The 27581-nt window shown below is 39.4% G+C and overlaps 2 protein-coding genes across 9 annotated transcripts in view; one reads left to right on the top strand and one right to left on the bottom strand.

Annotated features, from left to right (window-relative positions):
• Window positions 1–6084: 6084 nt before the first annotated feature.
• LOC128928458 (uncharacterized) lies at window positions 6085–16258 on the bottom strand. The gene is made up of 3 exons (XM_078342120.1): window positions 14527–16258; window positions 13280–13565; window positions 6085–12433 (listed from the first exon to the last, which is right to left on the bottom strand). Exons 1-2 carry the CDS (start codon window positions 14950–14952, stop codon window positions 13560–13562), a joined length of 432 nt encoding a protein of 143 aa, XP_078198246.1. The 5' UTR covers window positions 14953–16258; the 3' UTR covers window positions 6085–12433; window positions 13280–13559.
• Window positions 13602–27581, top strand: part of CHRM2 (cholinergic receptor muscarinic 2) — a 144652-nt gene continuing 130672 nt past the window's right edge. For 4 of the 8 annotated variants that reach the window (XM_002751954.7, XM_035254673.3, XM_009003003.6 and 1 more), the window contains exons 1-2: window positions 13602–13957; window positions 14225–14381. The gene's annotated coding sequence lies outside the window, so the exon portion shown is untranslated. Of the gene's footprint in view, window positions 13958–14049; window positions 14147–14219; window positions 14382–27581 lie in introns of those variants that run through there. The other 4 variants (XM_002751953.6, XM_035254674.3, XM_009003001.5 and 1 more) reach the window with 2 other exon arrangements.

Genomic DNA, 27581 nt, shown 5'->3' with positions numbered 1-27581 from the left:
TGCTACTGTAAATTCTCTCATGAAGAACTTTTGTCCTGTGGTACAAATTCTTTAAAAACCTTATCCTGAGACAATGGTGAGCAGAACCCTGATTTTCTGACATTTGTCTCAGTCCAGCTGTAGTTCCACCCATGCACCTGCTGCCCCTTCCCTGTTTGCCTGCTGATCTTCCTTTTGTCTCCCTGGCTTCCTGCTCCTTCTATGATCTACCCCCTAGGATGTATCGGCCTTGCCCACAACTTCAATTACCACCTAGGAACAAATGACTCACAAGGGTATAGATCTAGCTTAGACCTCTATTTCGAGTTCCAGCTCTGTGTTTTCAGCTCTATAGCTGACACTCCTTAATTTTTGATAGGTCCAACATGAAAACCCTCTGAGAACTTGGTTCTCTTCCACTGTTCTTAGTGAATGGTATGGCCACTTCAGATTGCAGGATGTTATCCTCAAAATCTCTCTTCCTGCAACCTAACAAATCTACACCACATTTCATAAAATTCAAGTCATAAAATACTTTGGAAGTCACCCCTTTATTCCTGCCATTATGCCACCAAAGTTGTCATTGTCTGTCAGTTGAACTTACATTATGGCCTTGTGGATCTATTTATTTTTAACTTTAAGTTCCAGCATGTAAGTACAGAACGTGCAGATTTGAGGTATACCTGTGCCATGCTAATTTGCTGCACCTATCAACTGGCCATCTTGGTTTTAAACCCTGAATACATTAGCTATTTGCCCTAATGCTCTACCTCTTCTGACCCCACCCCCCAACAGGCCCCAGTGTGTGTTGTTCTCCTCCCTGTGTTCATATATTCTCATTGCTCAACTCCCACTTATGGGTGAGAATATGTGCTGTTTGTTTTTCTGCTCCTGTGTTAGTTTGATACAGTTCCTTTTTATAACTGCATAGTATTCCATGGTGTATACATACCACATTTTTTTTATCCATTCTACATCATGTTGATCGATTCATTTTTGCTCTTGCATTCCTCCAAACCATTTTCCCAGCTGTAGTCAGAACATTTTTCTTTTTTACAATTTTTATTCTTTTTTAATTATACTTTAAGTTCTGGGGTACATGTGCAGATTGTGCAGGCTTGTTACACATGCCTTGGTGGTTTGCTGCATCCAACACCCTGTTATCTACATTAGGTATTTCCCCTAATGTTATCCCTCCCCTATTCCCCCAACCCCTGCTATTCCTCCCCTAACCCCCAACCCCTGACAGTCCCTGGTGTGTGATGTTCCCTTCCCTGTGTTCATGTATTCTCATTGTTTAACACCCATTTATGAGTGAGAACATGCTGTCAGAACATGTTTTCGAAACTCATTTGATTATAGTTATACTTTCCTATGCCCTTGTAATTCTTCCAATAGGTTCCTACCAATTTCAACAAAAAGATAGTTTTCCTAAACATGGCTAGAGAGCCTTGCATGGCCTCCCTCTTCCACACCTGCCTGACTCATTCCTTTTCATGAAAAACATCCCACAAATCCTCTTCCTTCCTCCTTCTGGATCCTTCATAGTTTTTTTCTACTTCTCATCCTCCTACTTCCACAGAACACTTGACCTGCTGTTCCCTTTTTGTGGCAAACATTTCTTTCCAGTCTTTACCTGATTAATTCCTTCTCATCTTTGAGATTTAATTTAGGCTTCACTTCCCCAGGCAAGACTTTTTTATAGAGGAGACTCAAATCTCCCTACTGTGTACTCAAAACAATTTCATTCCATTATATTTTTATACCTGTAATTTCCCTTTGAATTTGTGTGATTATTGGCTGAATATTTGTCTCCTCCACTATACAGTAAGTTCTATCTGTCTTTACTATTTTATCACAAGTGTTTTGTTCAGAATCAAGGATATTGTAGTTGCTAAATGAATAAATGAAAATACAGAGATTGCAGTGATTCAGAGACTACCTGGGTTCCTAAGTATTATCCCCAGGGTTACAAAGAAAATTATGAGAACCATTTTGGTTAGGGAATAAGGAGAGTGGCAAAAACATGACTGCAACTTAATAGAATAATTTTATATGTAAGAAATAAGTTAGATTCTTAGCTGGAAGTCTTGAGTTGGCTTTATAAGAATTTTGTCACTGGTTCCAATGTCTACCATGTTTTTCAAAATAAATATTAAGAAATGGAAATCAATAGACAAAAAATAGGGCCAGGAAAGCCCTGGCACTTTTTAGAGCTAGGATCTATGTCCACACTTGGTTCAGGATGGCACATCACCTTCTTAGGACCTGTATGATACGTGTCTGCAATTTTTTACACTATCTCTTTTCTTCTGCCTCAAATATTTTCCTCCAGGAATTTAGCATCACTTAGTTATTACCATCATTCAAGTCTCTGCTACAATTTCAGATCCTAGTATCACACCTCCCTTGACTGTATTTATAAGTCAGAACAGAATACGTTATTCTGTGATGGGAGAAGCAAATACCGGTGTCAGAAAACAACAAGGTTTTTGTTTGTTTGTTTGTTGTTGTTTTGTTTGTTTGTTTGTTTCACATTTCCACTATGTTTTCATGGTGGTTGCAGGAATAATTCAAGGATTCAAACTACAATCTTAAATATTGCTGTTGCTGTACTGAAGGCAGAGGAGAGTTTGGGAAGCTTTCAAGCAGGTAATTAGATGCTCAACTTGGAGTCACATCAGTGCTACTCAGACCTCACAGGGAAAACTATTCACAGGGCCCTTTCTCACCACAACTGCAACCTGTAATTTTACCTTATAACTGCAAAGAGGGAGAACTATGAATATTTGGGAAAAAGAAAAATATATAACTTAGAATAGTCCTTTTCTTTTGATTTGCTTTTACATTTTGTAGTAAAATTATTGTTTGACATTATTACATTGTATTACATTAAGTATTTTTGATGTTATTTATGTTCTGCTTCTGTCCACAAGAGACCCATGAAAGCAAGACTATATCTTAGTCAGCCTTAATCTCTAGCATGTAGAATCACACATGGTACCTGGTAGGCAGTAAATAAATATTGTTTACTAAATGAGTGAGTGAATAAATTATGGTTGCTTATTTTGGCTCATACCTGCATCTATCCAAACCTTCTAGTAGTGAGCTCAGTTTGCTTTATTCTAACTCAAGATCTTGCTGAACTCTAAAGATAGATTATAAGCAAAGCCAGGGACTGAGACCAGTACATGGGGAGACACAGAAAAGGCAATTCCAACTTGGAAAGTTCACAGAAACTACATGTGAAATGCACCATTGGGTCAAAAATCATCTAACATTTGACTCCAACTGGCTTTGGCAAAGCTCAGATGAAGGGACTTGATTTTGAGGCAAGAACTACTTTAAAGTGGAGGTAACTTCATACTTTTTTTCTCAGGTTACAATCAGCATAATCACTCCCCACATCTCAACGATCTTGGCAGAGGTTAAGTCCACAGAATAACGGACTATCTGGGCCTATTCTGATCATGAAAGAATGTGTCCTGTCCACTCTCCAAGGTACTGATTCAAACTGGAAACATTGGCTGAATTGTCCCAAGTGCTGAATTTTTAGTATCAATAAACCACTTCCTCAAAACTTTGGCATTCCTTCTGCCCCTAAGTATATTGTAACCACTATACTTGACTGAGACATTTGGGCAAAATAATTGGCACAATTATATTATCACTAACATAAGGCACCCACGTGGAAATTCGGATAAACTTGTCTAGCATACAGTACCTAAATTATTTTCTATGACCATGGGAGAAACTTAGTATCGTAGTTTTCTATGGCTGTGGCAACCATAAGGCTCTTTGCTTAAAAATGCACATTTATTATCTTATAGTTCGGAAGCTTCGCACAGGTCTCACTGGGCCAAAATCTGTGTCAGTAGACCTCCGTTCTTTCTGGAGGCTCTAGTAGAAAATCAGATTTCTTATGTTTTCCAGCTTTTAGAAGGTGCTTGCATTCTTTCATTCATGGCTCCTTCAATCTGCAAAGCCAGCAATGGCCGATCAAATTATTCTCATATCACCTCACTTTGATACTGAGTCTTCTGCCTTGATCACTCACTTTTATGGCTACTTCTGATTACATTGGGCCTACCTGATTAAGACAAGATAATCTCTCTATCTTAAGGTCAGCTGATTTGCAGACTTATGTCTACTTTCATGAAAATTCTTTTCTTCCAATTTATAGTAACATATATATAGTTTCTAAAGATTTAAATGTGGACATCTTGGGGAGGGAAACATTATCTGCCTTCTAAACCCTGCAAATATAAACATTTCAGATTACAAGAGTTATAAATTAATGAAAACCTGATGAACAACTGATTTTCATATATATGTAAAGATATATGTGTGTGTATATATATATAAACATATATAATGATAATAAATCTTGTATTAAAATATTTTTAAATTATCTTGGAATTAGGATAACTGCATTATCATTTTACAGATAAATTAAGTGAGGCACCAATGGGTTAAATTACTTAGTTAAGGTCATATAATATACAATAATTGACATGAGGATACAGGGCACTTTCTATTTGACTTCACTGTTGCATTCCATTTAGGAAGATGGGCCATTTTGTAATACAATTAGAAAAATGTATCACGTGGTTAACTTTTTTTTAATTGACAAAGCTTGAAGTGATAAATTTAGATTACTAGGGCAATTTGAAAATATGGAATGTTTATTCCTTGATGTTGGCCAAATGAACATTCCTATAAGTATGAGATGCAAAGGGTATATTGATGCTCCAGGTGACCTAATTTAAGAAGTTGATGTTTTCAGATGTGACTTGGTGCATAGTCACCCAGTTCATTGCATTGTAATAGGGCAATACTGTGTAATGTGTACAAAGTACATTCTTTTTGTGAGAAGCTGAAGTTCACCATTTGCTGGTATCACTACACAGAATTGCACACATAAATGAACAAATATTTGGGGAGTTATTTTTAAATGAGTCAAGATGATCAATACTGAGGAAAAATATCAACATTTATGATGACGGTATAGACTTATGAGAAGGTGAATAGAGACTTAAGATTTACCCCTAAATAACCATTCACCTTCAAATCTATGTTGTTCAAAGTTGTATTTTGAAGAATTACCTGTGCTAGAGAGTAGCTTTTATTCTTCAGGGATAACTGAAAGCTAAACAAACACTCTGCATGTTTAAACACACTCACATAGAAACGCTTTAAAAATGCTGTCCCCCTTGCACTTCTGTGCTTTGTAAAACAGGCACAGACGGTGCTATTTATATTTGTGATAAAGCATTTAGATTAATTTTTCTGGTTCACCACAGATTCATTTTGAGAGACACTGTGGCAGGCAGGTTTTGGGTATTAGACTCTGACCCTTATCCTTAGCAACTAGACTGCTATACATTTCAATTCCCTCCACTCCATCACAACACCCCAGGGTATTTTGAGTAAATTCTTTTTGTCTGTGCCATCAGGTTTCTAAAGAGGCTCACAGAGAGAACTGTCACCACTTAAGGGAGAAAGCAAGCAAAAAGAAAGAAATAGAAACCTTTTCAGAACTATTTTTGTTTTCAATACTTAGTTTATTTAAAAGCTAAATAGGATAGGTTTATAAGCTGCATATGAGGAGATGAGAACTTTCAGCTTAGTATGAAAGCCATGCTGTAGTTTCTAGCAGTTTAGTAAAGGAGTTACAAAACAACAGTGGCTCATTTCCTTTTCCTGACAGCTCTTATCTTGGTTTCCCATGCTTCCATGAATGTACTTTGGGGTGAGCACAGGAATCTCATTCTTCATCTTTTTTTTTAGATCATGAGTATTGGCTTCACTAGGAGTTCTAATTTCACTAAGTAAGTGCATTTTTTACCATTTCTTCCCACATTTCCTCTGTACTTTAATCTCTTTTCATATGATGCAATCATTTTTAGAATTTAATTTTAATTTGCTGTCTTCATTAGTCTTTTAATTTAAAGCTTTGTGCTTTGTTTCTAAGTTACTTTCAGGAAAGATAGCTCCAGATTAGAAACAAAAATAACGATCAAGAATTCTGTACAGAAGAGAGAATACGATAAGAAAATTTACCAACTCTCACATTCCAAGAAAGGTTATCATTACTAAGCAGTCATAGTACAAAATGCTTTTAATGTTATGAGATTATTTTTAATTATATGTAAATATTATATTTCTGTTAACATGTATATTAGTATTATGGCAAAAAATAATAAGCCCAATGACAAAAACAACTCATTATTTAGGTTTGAAAAGTCTTCCAAGAGAATCATCATCATATTCATATAGTGATATACTAAGAAATGTTCCCTATAACTATTATAACAAGTTGTAAGCAATTAACCACATCAAACTAGAGTCGAAATTGAATATACTTAAAACTGACTTGGCCATCGGGGAAAGGGTCCACTATGCTTGCAGTCCTGCTGCATTGGCCACACCCCAATTTATAAGAAGTATTATTAGGTTTAAAAACAAAGGGATCACAGTGCAGATCAGAATTATTATTTTTAATGTAAGAAGGAGGAGTCTAGTTCTAAACTTACACAGAAACACTAGTACATAGAGTTGAGGTGAAGATTATTTGGCAAATCTCCAGCCAGTAGTTGGGATCAATAAGAACAGAGTAGCAATTGGGCCAAAAAGAATATTTAAAGACAAAAAGGCTTAGAATCGGTCAGGCATGGTGTCTCATGCTTGTAATCCCAGCACTTTGGGAGGCTGAGGCAGGTGGATCACCTGAGGTCGGGAGTTCGAGACCAGCCTGACTTGCATGGTGAAACCCCATCTCTAAAAATAATAATAATAATAATAAAAGGCTTAGAATGAGAAAACAGTTCTGAATTAGGTGATCAAGAAGCAAAATCAAAGTTTATTCTATAAATGCATTGACTTACAGGGAGTCAGCCTATCTCATGTTGTTATCAGAACATACTCATGGTCTTGCACTCAAGAAACTAGTTTTTATAGTTACAGATACCACTGCTCTTGGCTTTGGAAGCCAGAATTAAGCAACTGCTGGAGTTCTGCAAGTGACTTCATGTAGGACAGGAATCTTTGTTTTAGAGTGGAATTTTCATCTTTCTTGATTGAGAGTTGTATAAGGACAAAAGGTACCTGGATATGATATTTCATACAAGGAGCTGATGAGAAAATCTACCTAGAACAATATGAGCCAATATATATCTGGAGGTACATACATACAAGTTTCAGGGAAGGTTGTTGCCTCAAATGACACCAGAAAATAATATAGGTATATTCTTACCACACAGATGAAGGAATCAGTTTTGTTTTATTTCCTTTACTTTGATAGAGGATCCCATCTAAGTTTTGTCCCTAGAAGCAATTCTGTTATTTATACCTTACCGTTTGTCCATCTTATTCACCTCTTCCTAGTATTGCATAGGTGACCCTACTTTAGAGATAATGGCATAGAGGCTTTCTATGCAGCACAGCTCTTCTTAGAAACTGGATAGCTTAATTTTCTACTTTCACCTTGAAAGTTTGCATACCTGTCTGTTTCCCATTCTCTCACTTATCACTGTGGACCAGCTTTGGGGTAGGATGCAAAGAAACCTGAGAGAACATTCCCAGAGATAAGCCTAGTATTATTCTGCAAGCTGAAGGTATACACTACAGCTCAAAATGGGCTTTTATTCCTTTAAGTCAATTCTGTGAACAGCAACTGCATTCCAGTTCTTAGTTACATTATCCCCATCCCAATGCCGTTATGTAATTAGAATAAGCTGTAACAGCCATAGCCAAGAGTTTTCTTCTCGAGAAATTACAGAAATGTCCATGTGCCAGAGACACACGTTGCTAAGTAAGTTCTCAGTCAGCTTAATTGCTTCCAAAACACAAAAGCGAAAAAAGAAATAATAAATAAATAAATAAAATAGCTACAGAGAAATTGGAAGATTGGAAGTACATCCTAGAACATAGCATCCTGGACAAAGAATGTGTGAGAGTGTTCTTGCTTATCCTAGGCTTCTCCATTAATAATCTTTGGAAAGTAGACATAATATTCAATAGTTTTTGGTTACTTTTTCCCACCCTGGATACTATAAAGCATGGGTTTTGCTAGTTGGTCATTAATAGATGTCTTCAGTTTTAGCAGTAATTTCCTGGTGATTGCCTTAAATATTGTACACATTGCTTCATCATCCAGAGTACTTTACCAAGATTTAACTTGGCATAGCTTCTAAATTCCAGATAGAGTGTAACTCACCTATAATCCACTTCTGGAATTAGCTCCCTGATGAAGAGTCAAGGCTCTTTCCTGAATCCCCCATGGGTTACGACAGCAAAGATTTTATTGAAGGTGCCTAAGAATAATTTTTTTATGTTTGTTCTAACCACGTGTTTAGCTAATCCTGATATCTAAGAGAATATTGATTGATGTGTAAATATTTGTTGAACTAATCTTGATGCTTCAAGTCTGGTCTGTAGTAGGCTGCTGAGAAGCATCATTCTTACAGATGCACTCTGGCATTCTCAGGATGATCACCTGAAACTTACAACACAGTAGAAGGAAAGCGAAGCACAAGCAGCTTGTTTATGTGAGACTTAAGAAGAAAATCTGTCCAGGATTTGCTATCAAGTGAGAGAAACTGTCTACTCAGTATTCTGGCATAATAAAAGGGGAGTGCCTTCTGTCTGTCACCTCTGGACCTTTCAAAGTGGATTTAGAGTGGTTGTTATTGGAGACATTCAATGATTGCCAATAATACACGCTTATTGGGCATCCTTTCGAAACCAACTCAATTTCTACAAAAACATTTGCCAAGGAAAGCCTTGTAGAAATGGGACACATACAATAACTTTGCCCAGAGCCTTGCCTCATTCCTTTCTGCAAGGATTTATGAAATATTGCCCATGAGATTTTGTAAATGAGATCCTTAAGCCTAACACCCATCACTTTGCTGGTTAAATAATGAGAAAAGACAAAATGTCCAGGATTTTAGGCATGGTAAATCATAGAATGGTTGGGAGTATGCTTCCTTGGACACGCTGCTAGGGGAGTCTGTTTTTAAAGTGAAAAGATCTATATGAAGTGATTTTACAGTAGCAGACACACTCAGTTAAGTCTTACTTAGCAACATGCTGCTTTTACATCACAATTATTCCAGTCACTCTCAAGAAATAGAGGTAGATCAAATTTTATCAGGAAGTTGTCCAATGTTGTGATGGCACCCAGGATTTATTTCTTTAGACTGTTAGCATTTCCAGCTTTTCCCTTTAGTTAGCTTAAGAAGCTGGTATGTTATATGATCTGAGAAATTATGTGAACTCCCATGAGTAAATGCAGGTTTCTCTGCAGACTGAAAAGATTTTAAATATTTCTAGATGACTTTTGCCTGCACAAAGAGTTACTGATTCAAATAATCTGAGACCTCATGCATATAGAAGAGTATCATAAGACTTTCACTTTGATTTTGCTAGAATCTTATCTTCATCTGAGATTCCAGCTTTTAACTTTGCCTGTAAAAAGGGGAAATTTAGGCTGTTTGTTAAAATATACTCTGAGGTAGTTGTTGTTGAAACTTTTAAGTTCACCCTGCCTTAGAGGTTCATTTCTGAAGCAGCGTTCAGCTTACCTCCTAGTAGGAGGAACACACACACACTAAATGCTTCTCTAAGGAAACAAGCATCCCATGTGACCTTTTCCTTCTGTATTCTTAACACTAATTTATCACCATTGCAGCTGTTTAACATTTTGCAGGGTAGTGCACGGCACCCCCTCATCTCTGCTTTTTCTCCCTTCTTCATAGTCCCTGTTTGCAAAAGAGTTCTGTATTTTAAATATTTTCTACACAGCAGCAGTACATGTTTTCAGCACTATCATTGCTATGAGAGAAAAGAGTTGAAAACATCTGTGATGCCAAACTTCATGAAAAAAAAAAAAAGAAATAGCAAGCATTGTTTTTCACAGTCACTAAGCATTATCCCTCAGAATCAGTCCTATTTGTATATGAAAACTTCGATTGCAGGGTCTGAGAATGAAAAACTCAAGATTTTCTAGAATAAAAAGAGATCATCTTTTTTAGCTAAAGAATAGAAGTTTTTAAATTGCTCTCTGGGAAGGTCTCTAGGGAAAAAAAATAATTTTAGGAATAATAGAGTGTCTGTTACAAAACTATTACTAAGATTTCCAAACAGTAAGGGACAACTGCAGGACACATTTTAAGTAGTGATTGTCATCTAGTGGAGATCCACTTTTAACCCAGGATTTTTTTTTTTTTTCAAACTGAGGTCAAGGAAGAGAAAGGTTCCTTTGGCATCCATCAGATAAATCAGCCCAGTTTTACAAAGTGACTGCTAATAAATGCTGTGCTTCCCTGGTTCAAGTCTTAAACAGTCAGTGTGAGTAGAAGATGAAGGACAAGGAAAGATCTGCTCTTGGCTCATTTTCCCAATATAGGCAAAGTCCTCACCTTCATTTTCTTGGTTCCTTGAAAATAGAAATGAAAAAAAAAATGTTATGACCGCCATACCTGGTGGGAAATCACTGGAGTTGAACTTGTCAGCCTCTTAATCCACTTACGATGATAGAGTGCTGATTTGTGCATCTAATTACTGAAGCCTAATTATTGCTGCAGTGAAATCAATGTGGCATGATAAATATGCTCCGCATTCCCAGGAATGAGATTTGTGGTTCCCCTTCTTCTCACATTAGTGGTGACCTTATTTGTAATCTTATTGAAACACAAGCTTTGTCAAAGATTCAAAGTCACCCTTTACAGGCATTGAGAGCTCTTCAACGTGCATCTAAAACTAGCATCATGAGGTGGTAGGTAATGAAGTTTGGCTTCATAAGTAGAAATTGCTAATTTATTAGAGTTCTTTGAGGTGGAAAATAGGAATGTAGATTTTAAAAATCCCATAGATGCATTTTACAAAGTATTTAAAAAGCAGTTTTAAAAATGTTCTATACTGCCCAGACCACAGTGGTTCATGCCTGTAATCCCAGCACTTCAGGAGGCTGAGGTGGGCTGATCACTTGAGGTCAGGAGTTTGAGATGAGTCTGGCCAACATGGTGAAACCCCATCGCTACAAAAAATACAAAACTTAGCCGGGCCTAGTGGTAGGTGCCAGTAATCCCAGCTACTTGGGAGGCTAAGGTAGAAGCATCACTTGAACTAGGGTGGAGGAGGTTGCAGTGAGCCTGAAATCGTGCCACTGCACTCCAGCCTGGGTGACAGAGTGAGACTCCATCTCACAAAAACAAACAGACCAACAAAAAATTTCCACACCAACAATTGCTAATACATGCAAATGCTGTATTCCTGAGGTGGGGGAGTATTCTTTTTTTTTTTCCTCAGAAAATAAACTGGTTTAAGAGATGAAAATAAAACAGAATACACATGATCATTTCTTGTATCAAAACAGAAGCTAGAAGAAGAAAAGAATTGAGTTTCCCTGAAATCACAGTGCTAATGGATTATGTTTCTCATGCTCATTACAGGATGTGGATGAGCATTATGGTTTGCATTCTCAAGAGTCACTCCATACTCTGTTTCATTAGGTCACAGGTGTGACCCAAGAACCTGTAATTTTCAATCTTGACCAACAGTAGTATATTTATAGCTAATTTGCTACATGCCACATGCTCTTTTAAGAATTTCACATGAATTAATTCTATTATTTCTTCTACCAACCCCAGCAGATATAACTACCCATTTTATGGTTTAAGAAGCTGAGGCAAAGAGAAGTTAAACAATTTCTCCAAAATCACAGTGAGTGGCAGAGTTACAAGTATATATAAAAATGTGTTCTAAGTGATGACCTAGAAAAAGAAAATGGACATAATTGATGACTGGTGAAAATGATGTTTCCATGTGCAGCTCCTCTCCAAAAGGCCTTAAGTATACTGACTTCTATTAAACATAGCACTCAGTCACCCACAGACTCTGTTTTATTGAGGTTTAAGAAAAGTATTTGTTTGCTTTCATGGTTATAAATTTTGCTGCTTATTTTGGAAGGTATAAGTTCATTAGCAAAAGGGGGCTTGGTGTTCTTAATGATGTAAAGGAACAAAAGAGTAACAAATCACTGGGTTTTCTGGTCTATTGCTGGCCAAAGATCTATTTCTCCTCACTTTTGCTTTGATGGGTGTGTGTCTGTGTGTGTTCAAAAAGACTCAAGCAGCTTCATGGGTTTATGGAGCCTCAGTAGACAGAAATAATGGAGTAAAAAAGGAAAATGTGAATTCATTCTGAAAAGAGTAAGAGAGGAGAAATGACAAAATCATATATTTAATGTGACAGAACAAATGCTGGGAGAGGCTGAGAATGAGACTTAGCAGAGCTCTTTTGATTTTCTTGAAGGTATCTTATAATTGCCCAGTGATGGTGGCATGTGAGTATGGAGATTGAAGGCAGAGACACAGTCTTGTAATGCTGTGCTTCAGGATGACTTCAATCAAGCAAAATCAAGTTCGTGTCAGGTCCTGCTTGGTGATAGCTATGAGTTAATAAAAAGAGCAGAAGCTTTTAGTGACAACATTTCCATTTATCAATAAATTTACATTGCTATAAAAGTAATCATTTGTTTGTTAACTGTTATATAGATGTTTCATATGAGTGTCTTTTCTTGTCAATAGGAATAGAAGCTTAAATAAACACAGGAACAGCGGTTTCTGCTCTTCTGGATGCCGCTTAATACCAAGCAAAGCCCCGGACATCAAGAACTGAACTGAATGTAATTGACTATATTATATTACCTCAATGTATCTTTAACTTGCTCTTTGCCTGTCCCTGTGACCCAAAAAGTGGTGTGTCCAATTCCGGGTTAGTAAATTTAAGGTTTCTACTCTTTCTTTTTATTTGATTGAAGTTGGATGAGAGAAAGTGAAGCCTATGTAATATACAATCTATTAATGTTATGTTCACGTACACATATGCTTTTACAAAAGCAAGTTTTGGCCTCAGCTACACTTTAAAATTGTATCATTGTACTTTTATCAAATGAGATTAGTATCTAAAAATAATGGATGCAATTATTAGAAGAAATTTTGCATTAAAATAAAAAAATAAACATCAAAGGCAGGTCTGAGCACAGAAAGTTTGCATCCTATTATTTGTTTCATGGAGTTCACAAATTTTCTGAAGCACCAAATATATATATATTCTGTAGTCTATTGCCCATTAGGTGAAGAAAACATGGTCACTGGCTCATAGTTAAAATAAGAGGAAAAAATTACTTCTCCTTCTAATGCATTTGTCAATGCTCCAAAGAAATAAACAAGCTGTGAATAGTTCAGAACAATTCTATATTTACAAAGCATAGTGGATTTAGTCTATTTCCCACCTGGAAAAACTGGGCTTAAGTATCTCCGACAATCAAAAAGCAATACTGCATTCTTCCCGATATGCCATGTCACCTTTGTAGCACTCACACATTTGCAGGGAAAGGACTCGGGGTTGGGGGTGGTTCTGATGTAGAAATTGCAGATGGAGAGCTGGGCTCTGGGGATGGAAATGGAGAGGAGCGAAAAGGAGCCTGGAGAAAAGGCTGTCATATTTGCTCAGAAGAACCGCCAAATCAGAGAGCAGAGAAGATTTCATTGGAGGAGCGCCTTCAACAGCAACTAATCCTGTCATATTGAAAGAAAATTGTAAATGTTCTCTCCAGAAATTGTCCGCCCATTGCAGCTAATCGAACACACACGCACGAATACAGACACACTCTCCTGCTATACCAAAGGCGCCCAGGCGCAAATACCTAGGGAGCGCCCGCGGGCACACACACACACACACACACACACACAAACAAACACACACTCACACACTCCAGGCTGCTGGTTGGCCTGAGCCTAGAAATAGCAGATTTCACCAGGAAATCGCCGAGGTACCAGAATAGGTGTCGCCCCTCAAAACTAATTTCTACTTCCCCAAGCACTTTGGTGAAGAAATGAATCCAGCCCAGCTCGCCGAGGCATCCAGGTCTCCATTCTATTTTGGTCTCCAGGCTCTTCGTGAAAGCCAGGTTTGAAAGTCTTGTTTGCTTCTCCTTTAGTGGTTCGGCGTGGAGGGCGGGGGCAGCGTCAATATAACTCCAGCCTAAACCACGAACAGGTCACAGACTAGCCAAGTGACTGGGACGAGAGTGGGGTGCGTGACTCTGCCTGCGCGCGCGCGCTCGCGCCAGCTCCGCAGCTCTCGCCGGAGCCTTTGGGTCGGTTCCCTCCCGCCTCTCCCGCCCCACCCCTTCAGTGTCTCGGCACCAACTAATCTTTTCCTTTTCTTTTGCAAGATCAAGGGAGAAAGAAAACCGGCAGCTGGCCTCGGACTCTAAACCGTGCGCAGCTGGAGCCCGGGCGGATCGGCCCTGAACCAACAAAGGGCTCCTCGCGCCTTAAAGCCTCCACCACCTCGCAGCCGGGGAGGCAACTGGAGCGAACCAGCGACAGGTAAGGGCACCGCGCTGTGCAGCTCTCCACTTGCCCACTCCAAGGGCCCTGGCACCGGGGGTCTCTCCCTTCATATCCCCCCAAAACCGGACTCTCAAGGGTCAGGGCTTGGCGGGGGGGGTGGGGAATTGGAGGGAGGTCCTACCCACGTGCAGATTGTCAGACGGAAACTTTGGATCCTGAGGCTTGGAGGACTGCGGGCAGTGATGGCGGGTCTGGAAGGAAGGGGCAAATGAAGCACAGCGCGGGGTGGGGTATCCCTACGATTCCGAGGGTGACTGAGTCCAGCCGAATGTGGCGAAAGCAGCCTGGGAGCCGCGCTGTCCCGGCTTCGCTCCGTCTTCCAGCCCCTAGTTCTCTCTACTGTTGCCGACCCTCTTCCCGCCACCCACTCTAGATGCGGCCGTGGACAAGACAAGGAGAGGTTCGTCCCTCCCGCCCCTCGCGTTCCTTCCTGCTGGGGTCTGACCGCGTCTTCAGTGCATGTGGGATGGAGGCCCGGCTCGCCCTGGCTCCAAGCTATCCCCGGCTCCGCTTTAGGAGCCGCCCTCCAGCGCTGGAGGTTTCCCATTGCAGTCTCCGGGTCATGGCCATGAAGCAGAAGCAATAAGAATGGGGGAGAGGGTCCCAAGACAAAGAGAGGGAAGCCTTCTGCAATGCCATACTATTTTAGCCCCGCGCAGGAGCGCGAAAGTCCGCGGTGGCTGAGGAACAAGGTCCCAACCCGAAGCCCATGAAACACGGACTGTGCCTGGGCTTCGCCACCTAACTCGCAATGGGTCCTGAACCGCCCCGGCAGGTCCCGCGGTCGTAGATTGGGGACCGCTGCACCCGCCCAATGTCCCTTGCGGTCCGCACCTGAGGTCCCGGGCAATCGCCGCTAACTTGTAGCTCTCGGACCCAGACAGGTGAGGTCCATGCGTGGTGCCGGTTAGACGCGCAGGAATTCCACCTGTGCGCGCTGCTGGGCGTCCAGGGGGCCCCTCGTGGGGTAAGTGGAGACTCGTCTGGGAGAGGTGAAAATTCCCCAGAATTATTGACACACAAGGCGGCACACCCTTAGCCTCTGTCCTCCTTCAGCACCCCCCACCCCTTCTCCATCTTCCTGCCCGTCGCAGTCCTCGAGGCTGTCCTGAGATGCAGAATTGTCCCCGGGAGGGTCCACCGACCCCTTGGTCCCTGGCGATGATGCCAAGACTCTTGCATGTACAGAAATACCAGCAGGGAGGGTCGCCAGGGACAGAGTGGCTGGAGGAGAACAGAGAAATGGAGGTAAACGCGTAAAGCCAGCAGAGCTGTCGGCGGACATCTGACCCAGGCAGACCTCCCGCGTCCTTAGGTCAGTTCACCGCCACAGCACGTCTGTGGCTGCGGCCACCCGGGGCTCCAAGTCTGCCAGCCCAGGCGCCGCGAGCCAAGAAGAGAGCAGCGCCTCCCACTCCTCAAGCTCCGGAATCCCCCACATTGACTTTCTATTTCCCTTTCTTCTTTGCTTTTTTCTTTGTTTTGCTTTTCCTGCTCTTTTCTTAGCGTTGGGTGGCAATGGGTATGTGGCAGCCGTGTGATTTGCCCATCCCCTAGGACACGCAGCCAGCGACACAAGCACACAGCGACCAGTTTCCACGCTCTGCCACACACTCTCCAGCGCTCCGGCGCGCAGCCCCGGCTCCACAGCCCGGAGCTCCAGCAGCCACCGCAATGGTCAGGGCCACTGCCCGCACAGGGCTCTGCGGGTCGGGTGGGGAGTCAGCCTAGATTCCAGAGACAAACCCCGGGGCCACCCGAAAGGCCTGAGGAAAACTGGAATTGGGGTTAGGCTTGAGGGGAGGGAGGCTCTGGGAAAAACCGGCCCGGCTGTGCGAAGCACCAAGGGTTCCTGTGGCTGCAGCGCTGCAGGCCTCCCTGCCCCGCCCTGCCCCGCCCCGCTCCGCCGCCGGGCGTCCCCCCAGGAGCCCACCCGCGGGCAGCAGCTTTTCGCCATCCTGCCCAGGGAAGTTCGATGCCCGGGTGCTGGGACGCGCCAGCGATTCTCTTCTTTCCTGGCAATTCTGGCGTCTCCGATTCAGAGGGCTCTCAAAATGAAGCTTTTAATAAACTCCAGAGTAAGGGACTCGGGATTGTGCGGCAAAGGTAGCGCATTGCACTTTGGGGGCAATCGGTAAATATGTACCACCATATGACAGGAATATACGCATTTTCACTGATAAGATGATAATAGAGATGATGATATCTTTATACAGAAGCCCAAAACAGGCGTACCTGTGCCATGGTTGGGGAGGTAATAATAATGACACTGGTGATCACAGAGGTAAACCAGCTGACGTGGCCACCAGGCAATTTTAAGCTGGGAACTGTATTCTTCTGCAGTTCAGAAAGTGGACTTTTGAGACTTGTCAAATGGATGGAAGAATTTTGTGCCAACAATGTCCCAGCTTTGCAGGCTTGGCACTGAGGACTCAGAAGTAATAAATCAATGCCAGGTGAATTATTATTGTTATTGCTATTAGCAATAATGTCATCTAGTTGTAGCAATACAATAAATAAGCAATTTCCTATTGACTTGATTTGCTTTCCTGGGCTAGACAATATGCCAGTTAAAACTTTAAAGATGTAACCTGACCCTAAAAAGAGGTGAGAACTATAGCCAAATCTGTTTACCATTTAAAAATAAAGCTCTGTGAATGAGATGGGGTGAAAATGAGGGAAAGTCTCCAGACCCCAAATTCCCAGGGCTAGACTGCCTGACAGATGCTTCATTTTCCTATAAAACAAAGAGGCATGTTTGCTTGTGTAAGGGTGCTTGAGGGCGCCTGGAGGCGAACTGGAGTGAGCAAATAGGTGGATTTGAATACTTCTGTCACAGTTTGAGTAAAAGAGAACCCAAAGAGCATGTTTTCATCTCTCAACTAACTTCAGAGACAGATTGGGAAAGAAATAGCAGGTCAAATACCAGTAAAAGTCCCTTTTGCTTAGTTCCCAGAGTCCCTCAATATTGAGAGGCAGAGACCATCGTCTTCATGTTACAAAACAAACAAAACAACACATATTGCTCTAAATTTGACCAATCCCCTTTATTGCCCAGACAATCCACATAGTCAGGCATCCAGATGTGTCTTCACTGAACAATTTTCCAATTCCAATTCCAGAGCAGCCATTCCCCGGGGTCAAGAGAAATAGGTGGTTTCAGAGGTCCAAAGGAAACAGTCCCAGCCTGCTGGCAGGTAGGGAAGGCACAAAAAGCATGAATGACGCTGTCATGAATGGAAAGTAGGCTGACTAATTAGGAGTCACATGTCTCTGGGACCCACAGCAATGAGTAAAGTTACAGCAGGTACAAGAGAGGGAGAAGGGGAGAAACTAGAATAAAAGGGAAAAGAAGAGGGAATTGGGAGAGAGAAAAATGAGGGCAAGAATCTGTAGATACGTCAATAATCATGCTGGATTCAACCTCCATCACTAATGTCAGCCTTTGTTTAGGATATGCATGTGAGCAAACCCCTGCTATTGTCTTCACCCGACCACTCAGACACCATTCTCAATCCTGTCTTAAACTTTTCCCACTTTACTCAGTAGGATAGAGACTGACAGAAACATTTTGCCACACAGTTCTCTTGAAGAATTGGTTTTCTTCATTTAAACTTATATTAGACCTGCTAGAGATTTTATGGCGTGGACTCTCTGTGGCATAGTTCTCAGTACAGTCCTATGTATCAAATGCTGCCAATGTCTGCCTTGTGATTACTAACAACTGGCTTTTGTTTCCTATCACCTGTACCCACTCTGGCCACCTTTGGTTCATTGAGCAGGTGTCAAGACTTCTCTCACTTAAGATAAATGGTGTAAGTTACTGACTGCATATTCCACAGCTCACCTGGCCTATGTGGGGGAGGTGATATGTGGGGAAAGAGATGAAAGTCACCTTTTCTTAGACAGATATTTTTGCTGAGTGTATTCTAAGTTCCTGGCACTATTCTAAGCATTTACCTGGTGATATTTTCTGTTTTATCAGTTGCTTTAGCCTTACTCTTTAAAATAGAGCCAGGCACACCCAAGACACGTATTTAATCTTTGATGAATGAGTTAATAATCAATTTTTTCATTTTCTCATTGCAACAATCCTATGTAGTAGATGTTATTTTCCTGCTTACAGAGGAAGAAACCAGCATTCAGAGGGGTCTAATAATGACCCAAGATCATATAGCTAGTAAGTTGCAGCCCCTGGATTCAAACACAAGTCTGTTGGATTCCACAGTCTTAGTTCTTGTATTGTGTTGATTGGTTCTTTATAAATAGTTGTGGCACTTGTTCTCCCTGTGTTTGGGGAAAACAAAACTGTGGGATTCAGAAATTCAATGATGTTCTCTCCATCTGTTAATTCAACTTTTTGTGTTTTTGTTGGATCCCCTAGACCTTTAGCGAAGAAGATGCAGTGCTGAGTAGATTCTTAGTTGTCACAACATGCTTATTTTGTTTAGTCCGTGATTGCCTCTGGCACAGGTAAACAAGGGCACCAAAATGTTGGCAGATCCCATTTTCACCTTTCAGCTATCCTAGTACATTGCTAAACAGAAGTTGTTTTTTCTGATACAAAGTAATAAAAGATAATTTTGGTATCATTCAGTTTAGCTCATGATAGGAAGAGGATGAAGAGACTTTTTCAAGGTGACACAGCTAACCAAGAACTGCATAAGAACACACGCATCCCAATTCCAGTCTAATTGTCTCTTCATTTTTCCATGCTAAATGAGTTATCTTTTTGAATAAGACTTTTGGCACTTAGGATTCGGAATTTCAATGATTCCATTTAATTTTAATTAGTATGTATTATCCACATTTGCTTTGAAAGTATAATGTTACTTTGCAAACTGCTATTAGCAAAGAAAGAGGTAGGTTCCAGTTGGTTTGGCTCTTTCCACTCTTTATATATCTTTTCCTTACTTTATTTATTTCTCTTTTTTTTTTTTTCACATGTTCTAGCTCCTTCTTTTATACTATGACCTAAATATACAATCATCTTAACTGGTGCTGTTACCATGGTAATGTTTCATGGTAGATAGGCGTACACACTAAAAACTCCGTTTTCCCAGTTTCTTTCATTAGTAATAGAATTCCTTCTCTCTCCTTTTTTCCCTTTCTCTGTCTTCTCCCATACCCCTTCCTCCCTCTCACTCCCTTGTATGTCCCCTCTTCTCTCTCCCACTTCGCTCCCTCTCCCAAATCCAAGATTTCACTGAATGATGCCCTCTTGTGTTCAATAACTGGAAGCACATTGATTTCCATAGGACAAGGACATCCTTTTTAAAACTTAGGGAGAATTTCAATTTCAATCACAAATTCAAGTGGACCTAAGCAAGAAGGGCTTTGAATTAATGTGTTTTTGAGCAAAGATATTAGTAGAATACATTTGTTGTGTGAGTATGTTAAATGTTTACTATGTAAACAGTTATGGCAAAGGGGTGGGAAGGATATTAACACCCTTACATGTCTAACATTGTTATGAAAATGTTCTTAATGCAAGATGAAGAGATACCACTGAGATATCCCTGGGAGGATAATCTAAATAGAATATTCTGTACATTTAAGTCTTTAAGACTTCTCAATGGAAGTCTTCTATCTTTAGAATGGAAACATTTTTCTTGAAGGATATATATGTGTGTGTGTGTGTGTGTGTATACATGTATGTATATATATATATATGTATAATGCATGCCTGTGTATGTGTGTGTGTATACATACACACACACACATACACATGTGAGCAAGAAAGACGGGAGATATTTGTTAGGTGGACAATAGAGAAGTTTTACATGATTGTGTGAATAATAATATCAAGCTGCACATTTTTATTAATCCCTAAATACATGAGAATCTAGAAGTGAGGTTGACAAGCTATAAGGATACCTTCTTTCTTTCTCACTCCATATTTCACTGCTGCCCTCTAATCAGTCTCCAGGTTAAATCTGTTCCCTGGGAGGCTTCCCCAGAATCCTTGCCCCTCTTTCCACCCAGGCATCTTCTCAGACCTTTCACACCTCTCGCATGAACTATCACCAAAGCCATATGCTTCTAAGCAGTCTCCCACTCTCCAGTCTTTCTCTAGTACAAACTACTCCTCACACTGCCAGAGTGACCTTTCTAAAATGCAAATCTGAACATGTCATTCTCCTGTTAAAAATTCTTCAGTGTTTCTCAATGTCTAGGATAAACCCTGAAATCAAACCCACATGGGAGCTTCTGTAGCTGATCAGAGCTGTTTTGCCAGCCATCTTTCTCAAGGGCATTTCTTCATCCTCCTACTGCACAAGGACATAATGCATATAAACAGCTTAGTATAATGACTAGTACAGTGTACATGCTAAATAAATACTGGCCAATATATTTCTTTTCCCTTTATTTTCCTCCTCCTTTTCTTCCTCATCATAGAATGTATTATTATAATAACAACAGGCAATGATAAGCATCACACTTATGCTCTAGCCATTACTCAAAGTAATAATAATACACATGAAAAGGTATGATATAATATGATGAATTTAACAAATATTTTACATCCTCTATCTCATTTAATTTCTCACAGCCAGGTGCATCATCTGATACCTACCAGGTGCTCAGCACATGCCTGTTATTTTTATGTGCCGAATCAATACAATAACAATGACATTTTTCGCCCATGTTATTTGTAGCAACATGTTTTGGAAGGGGAAGCCATGGATATTTTTATTTTAAAAGCCAAATTATTTACAAAGGAGTTAACTTATGAAAATGCTAAGCAACTTGGATGGTTTTATCTGGTGCTGGTAGAAGAGTATCAGCTATAACTTGTTAGGGATACAGATGAGGTGAGAATAGAGGCCATATTTTATAAATGATGGCAGTATACACTTAAATTTGCATTTTTATCTTCTCTTTAAAATGCAACCAAATGACCTGATGTTTCCAAAGAACACAATTAAGTAGAATTTTTTAAATCACTTCCTATTTTCAAAATGATTTTACCGTTTCATTGCATCATAGGCAACCCCATAGATGTGCAAAGCACCGTCCATTTTATTCTATCAGAGAAGCTGTAGGCAACTTCACAGGCTAAGGGCTAGTTTACATTCAAATTTCCAGCACACAGACAATGAGTAACAGCAACAATAAAAACTGAAGACCTACATTTTTCAGATTAGTGCAAATACACAACAAAAACTGTGGGAGCCAGGTAGTCTTTTGAAGTTATTTGTATTTATTGGGCTCAGAAAAGCAGGACGTCTCTTTTCTGAGGCTGAGAATCCTAAATACTCTTGAATGTTGACCTCTTGGCAGAACTGGGCCCACTTTTTCAAAAGTTATTGTTCATAGTCACCTGGTATAGTACTTTAAATGATAAGAGTCTGAATTATTTAAATAACTACTATCTTCTAAGAAGTCATTTAAAAGAGATTAATTCACAGGTTGAATATCTGAGATATTTTATTCCTCTTGTAAAGATGTTGAGTCAGGCTGGGAGTCAGGCCCAGGAATCTAGATTTTTAACAAGCCCCCTCCTTGATACGGAGGTGGGTAATCACAGGACTACATTTTAAATAACAGACAGATGAATTAGAATGTAAAAGGCATCAAGGAGGAAAGAAGATGGGATGTCCAACTCAAATGTCGCTGCCGATATTACTGTAGGTATTTTCCATTCATATGTGGGCCACCAAGGCCCCAACGGAGAGCTTTGTTGTAGCTGGAGACCTTTTGATTTGTTAGGCAAATTCTAGTATGAACAATGAACAACAATCTGGGAGGACAGCTATAGATTAAGAAGCATATATTTCAATGTACAGGAAATCTAGATACCTGTTTGTTTGGATGGGGCACAGTCCCATCTGCATACAATATGCCCTTGAAATTAAATCAGTCTCTGCTATTTAAAAAATAAGTACTTGATTTCTTTTCTATTTCTTGTTTTATTTTTTTCCTTCTTAAATTCCTCTCATTAGCTTAATATCTTCACAGATCATATATACCTTCATGATTCCAGAGCTCCTCTCTTCCTTTCTATAAAAGGTAAGCACAGAATAATTTGATTGGCAGAGGAAAAGTAATATATTTCACACCCAGTTTTATATTGTTGAACACGTTGAAGATTTTCTAATACTCTGCCTTCCTTGGCACTGTAACAAAGGGAAGAGCTTCTACCATAACCAGCATGAAAATAGAAAGTGATAAGAAAATGCTGCATTCTTCTAGCTGGTGTTCTGTCTAGATTCTCATTACTAATATAGCTGGATCAGGCACCTGGACTTCTTCCTCTTCTCTCCCAACTCTAGTGGAGAAGTTAGAGGAAGTGAGAGAATTGTCTTAAATGTTAATGCTGATACATTTCACCGTCATTGTTGCAAAATGTTGCACTCTGATAATCCCAAGTAACAGGCGGGTAGAATACCTCCTCTAGGAATAAGAAACTTATAATGACTTTTCTTGACTTTACTGTTCACCCTTAGTCATGCTGATGATTCTTCTTCTTTAATAAAGCAAATAAGTCCTTCCTCCCCTCCTCATTCATGCCGAGCCAATAAACAAGACTGAATGATATTGGAAGACAAGCCTCTTATTTCTTATTTAATTAACTACAAAGGAGCTCTTTAGGAGGAATGTGATTGTGAGCTAAATAATTACCAGAAGCCTAATTTTTCTTCCTTTCTATAAAAGATAAGCACGGAATAATTTGATAGGTAGAGGAAAAAAATATATTTCACACAGAGTTTTATATTGTTGAACACAAGGAAGATTTTCTAATACTCTGCCTTCCTTGGCACTATTACAAAGGGAAGCGCTTCTACCATAACCAGCATGAAAATAGAAAGTGATAAGAAAATTCTACTTAATTGTGTTCTTTGGAGAGCATCAGGGCATTTGGTTTCATTTTAGGAGGAAGATAAAGAGCAGCTCCAGGGCCAAAGCATGTTTCCCAGATATGCCCACTGTTTTCTTGCTTTATCCTCAAAATTACTTTTTTTTTTTTTTATCAGATTTTATCAGTGGAGTGGGCAGTTATGTCTTCACATGTAAGCCTAAATAATAAAGACTTTATTTTTCTTTGTGCTCTGCTGGATGGAGGTACTGAAGTCAGGAGGAAGGTAGATGATATAGGTTTAATTTCTGTTGTCTCTGGCAACTGGGTATCATTAAACAGTAAACAAGCAATCTCAATTTTGCTTTATTTTTAAATAAGCCTGACTGGATATTTTTCCATGACTAGTTATTTCCATATTAGGGGAAACTTCAGAATTTTGGGTGAGATACTCTGGTGTGACAATAATAATGGCAAGAAAAACCATGAAATGACAGCTGCTGTTTTTGGAGTTTTTATCAAATTTTAGAACCTATGCCATTTCTTTACATATATTGTTTCTACACCTCATACCCCCCTTATGTGGTACATTTATTCCTTTTTCTTTCTGAGTCTTGAAACCATGGCTTGTTGACACTAAATAACTTATTCTAGGTCTAAGAGTGAGTTTGTGGCTCTGGGCATTATTTCCACATCTAAGGTTAATGATCAGTTTTTAATTTTTTTTTTAATACTATACGACAAGCAGTTCTTTCAGAGGATATCTCATTATATTATTTGGCATCTAATTTTTCTAAGGCAAAGGAAAAAGAAACATGAAAAAGAAATAGAAGCAAGTCTCACTTCTAGTCAGTGTTCAGAAAACGAAATCATGAAAACAGACTTTCTGGTAAAGGAATCAGTCTTAGGTGAAGATTAGAATCTGTGTCCTGGCCCCTAACCTCCTGGCTTAGTATAATTTATAGGGTTTGAGTTTAAAAGTGCTTGAGCCTTCATAGTCCCCTGGGAGCTCTTTCTAGGCACAGAGGTAGAAAAAGTCTCAGCAAGGCTTCCAGGTATGAAATTTCCAAGGCATACAACATTTGTTGATATTTATAAAGCATATGTATGTGGCAACATTTCTGCTCATTAGGAAAACATTAAGTATTGGTAAAATGTCATCGTTTAATCTCCTTCCATTTCATACTGTTATATCTATTCCCTTCCTTTGCAAAACAATTATCATTACTTAACCTAAACTTCTGCATTGCAGATGCACAAACAAAAGGCCAAAGAGGCCAGTTGTCCTATGGGATAAACCTCCTTGGAATAATTCTGTTCCTGTTTACATGTCCATTGTTAACACTTATTTGTATGCCCCACATGTTCTGAGAATCATGACTGTCTATTGGTAAATGATAATATCAGCTAATTTCTTTTTCACAATTAATAGAAATTTTACACTCTTACGTTTCAATATCAGTCAATATTTTTACATACTGACAGTTTTAATCAAGGATTATCTTTCACAAGGGAGCTGTAACCGAGCCCTAATTAATTAAAGTGATAATTACTCCTCTCCCTCAGAGTTTGTTAGTTACATAACACATTCTTCAGGAAATTCACATCCTTAGCATTCATCTTTAAATTTCTCTCATTTAAAAGGAGATAACCTGGCTTCTGTCTCTATAAGAATTTGCTGAAAATTCAAATTATTTTTATCTTAGGCATTAGGAAAGAAAGGAGGCCATCTCTATTTTCTAGAAAGTTTTCATATCCAAACCAAATAAAATGAGATGTTCCGATCTTTGAAATGTTCACTTTGAATCCTAGGGGTCTTTTTCATGGAAAAAAAGCAAGGTTGTCAAATGACTCCCCTTTGTCAGCTTATTATAGCTTCTTCATCACAATGCCAGTGCCCATGGTCCATTCCTGATGGGTCTTTTTTACACTTCCATTCCTCAGCTACAATTGCTCTTGCCTCTCTGTAGTTTTTCTTTGTGCTTAAGGTTTGTTAAATTTTCCGGTCCAGTTTAATTTGGTTATTTTAGTAGGTATTGAATCTAGAGTCCTGGCAATGATTGGCAGCCCTACCCTCTTCTCCCTTAATAGCTATTGCCCCTGTTCCTGTACTTCAGCATCTCCTGGTGTCTGAGATGCACTTTCAGAAATAATTGATGGTGACTCTAAATTCATTCAGTTTATTCCCTAAGACTTGGGAATCTAGATCATTAAAATTCCTGCACCAAATATTGGTCAGATTTGCTAAAGGTCATTCCTATTTGGCTTGCATATTTTAATTAAATTAGAGTGACTTACTCATTCCACTTGCAGCAAACATTTGACTACATTTTAAAATTATTTCTCCCAAACTCCCAAGTGCTCTTAATACACTTTTCTAATATATGTGGGAAACAAAACTTGATACCAACAGGTCAATTATCTAAAATTCAATGAGCTTTTTTTCTGTCACTATATGTAATTATCGAAAGACTTTTTTTCTTGCTGCAATAGTTTTTTTATAGCCTTTATTTTTTGAATCAGTTTTAATTTCGCCACAAAATTGAGCAGAAGAGTTTCCATATACCTTCTGCCCTTGTACACACCTACTTCCTTCCACTATCAATGTCCCCCATCTGAATGGGACATTTGCTTCCACTGGTGAACTACATTGACACATCAGCATTGCCAGAGCCCATAGTTTACAATAGGGTTTCTGCTTGGTGTTGCGCATCCACTGAATTTGGACAAGTGTATCATGGCATGTAGATGCCGCTGTATGCATGTAACATCATACAAAGTATTTCCACTGCCCTAAAAAATCCTCTGTGCTCCTTCCATTTCCTCCTCTCTTTACCTTAACTCTGGACAACCACTGGTTCTTTGGCTGTCGCTACAGTTGGCCTTTTCTGACTGTCATGTAGTTGGACTCACACAGTATGCAGTCTTTTAGACTGACCTCTTTCAGTTAGTAATAACTTTCTTTCACTTAGTGTGTAAATTCAAGCCATTTAAGGTTCCTCCATGTCTTTTCATGGCTTGATAGTTCCTTTCTTTTCAGCACTGAATGATATTCCATTGCATTCATTTTTCTTTGGGATTTTCATTAAATCAGTAAATATTTTGCCATGCTTCTTGAAGATAAATTTTAGCCAGGCATAAGATAAATATTTTTTTCTTTTTGTCATTGTATTATTTATCCTTCTTTTGCGTTTTCTCTAATCTTACATTTCCATATTCTTAAGCTCTAGAACTATCTAAAAATGGTCACAGAATTCATGTCCTGAATATCTTAATTCTCTTTTTTGTCTTCCTTTAATCCACTATATTCCTATTTCAGTACTTAGGAAAGCGTATTATTTCTTGGCATCTTGTAGTTTTTATTTAACTGTCTTTATTTTCCCATGATTATATATTTTACAGGAATTTTTAAGAATTTGGACAACAAATGCCTTTTACTTCTCTCTTTTGAAAGATTTGAGTGGTTTCTTTACCAAGTTTGGACGTTTCCACTTCTCTGAGTGTGTAAATTCAAGAAGAGGAGAGGAAAAATTATCCCAGGGCTGTCTTCTCTACGTCCCTCTTCTCTTTGTCACAGCATCTTCCAAGCTTCAGCAGCCATGGTCATGACGAAGCTAAGTTAAAAAACTGCAAGCCTAGTTGAAAGGCCACTTTATGCAAGGCCATATGACCCCAAATATCATTTAAATAAAACACCATAAATCATTTTTTGCTTTTCCCGTAGCAGACAGAGTATTCTTGTTTCTATCTGAGAAGTAAAGGAAGTCCTAAGAGGTTGTTTAGGAATGCCTCCTCTGAGGTGTTTCCTTTGCTCTATCTTCTGCCTTTAGGAAAATTGATACTGTCTGAATGTTGCTCTAGTCCTTCCAGCTTTTTGGACATGGGCTTTACACATGAAAGCTAATGGTACCCACTTAGGTAATTTGACAATTAACCTCTTCACGTGGACCTACTCTTTATCTTACACTAATACCTTATATTCAACACCTTTATATGATGAAATTCCTTTGATTTTCTCCGGTTTCATTAAAAGAAAACTGCTCAGTAAGGGCCGAAATTTGTAGTCCCTCCTTTCCTTCTCCTCCCCTTTTATTCCCCCTTCTCTTCCTCCCTCTTCTCCCTCCCCCTCCTCCCCCTCCTTCTTCTCAGCATTAAATTTGATGCCTGCCTCTATTCTTGGCACATAACAGAGCCCAATAAATATTTATTTAATGATATTTTATGCTAGTAGCCTGCTAAGAGTTCCAAGTTTCCTACTACCCCAATCTACTTCTGTTGATTTCATAATACCAAGTTATTCTTTTCTGAAATAGCTCAAAGAAACTCTTTCTAGGTGAATTTTTTCTTTGAAAATAAAACTTCCTTTCTGATAAATG

This window comes from Callithrix jacchus, chromosome 11 (assembly GCF_049354715.1).
Source record: "Callithrix jacchus isolate 240 chromosome 11, calJac240_pri, whole genome shotgun sequence".
Lineage (NCBI taxonomy): Eukaryota > Metazoa > Chordata > Mammalia > Primates > Cebidae > Callithrix > Callithrix jacchus.
Note: the sequence above shows the minus strand (reverse complement) of the source record. Positions and strands in the feature narration are given on the sequence as shown.

Excerpts from the sequence above, each read along its gene's own strand:
- LOC128928458 (XM_078342120.1), bottom strand. The coding sequence starts at position 14,952 with ATGGGAAACCTCCAGCGCTGGAGGGCGGCTCCTAAAGCGGAGCCGGGG.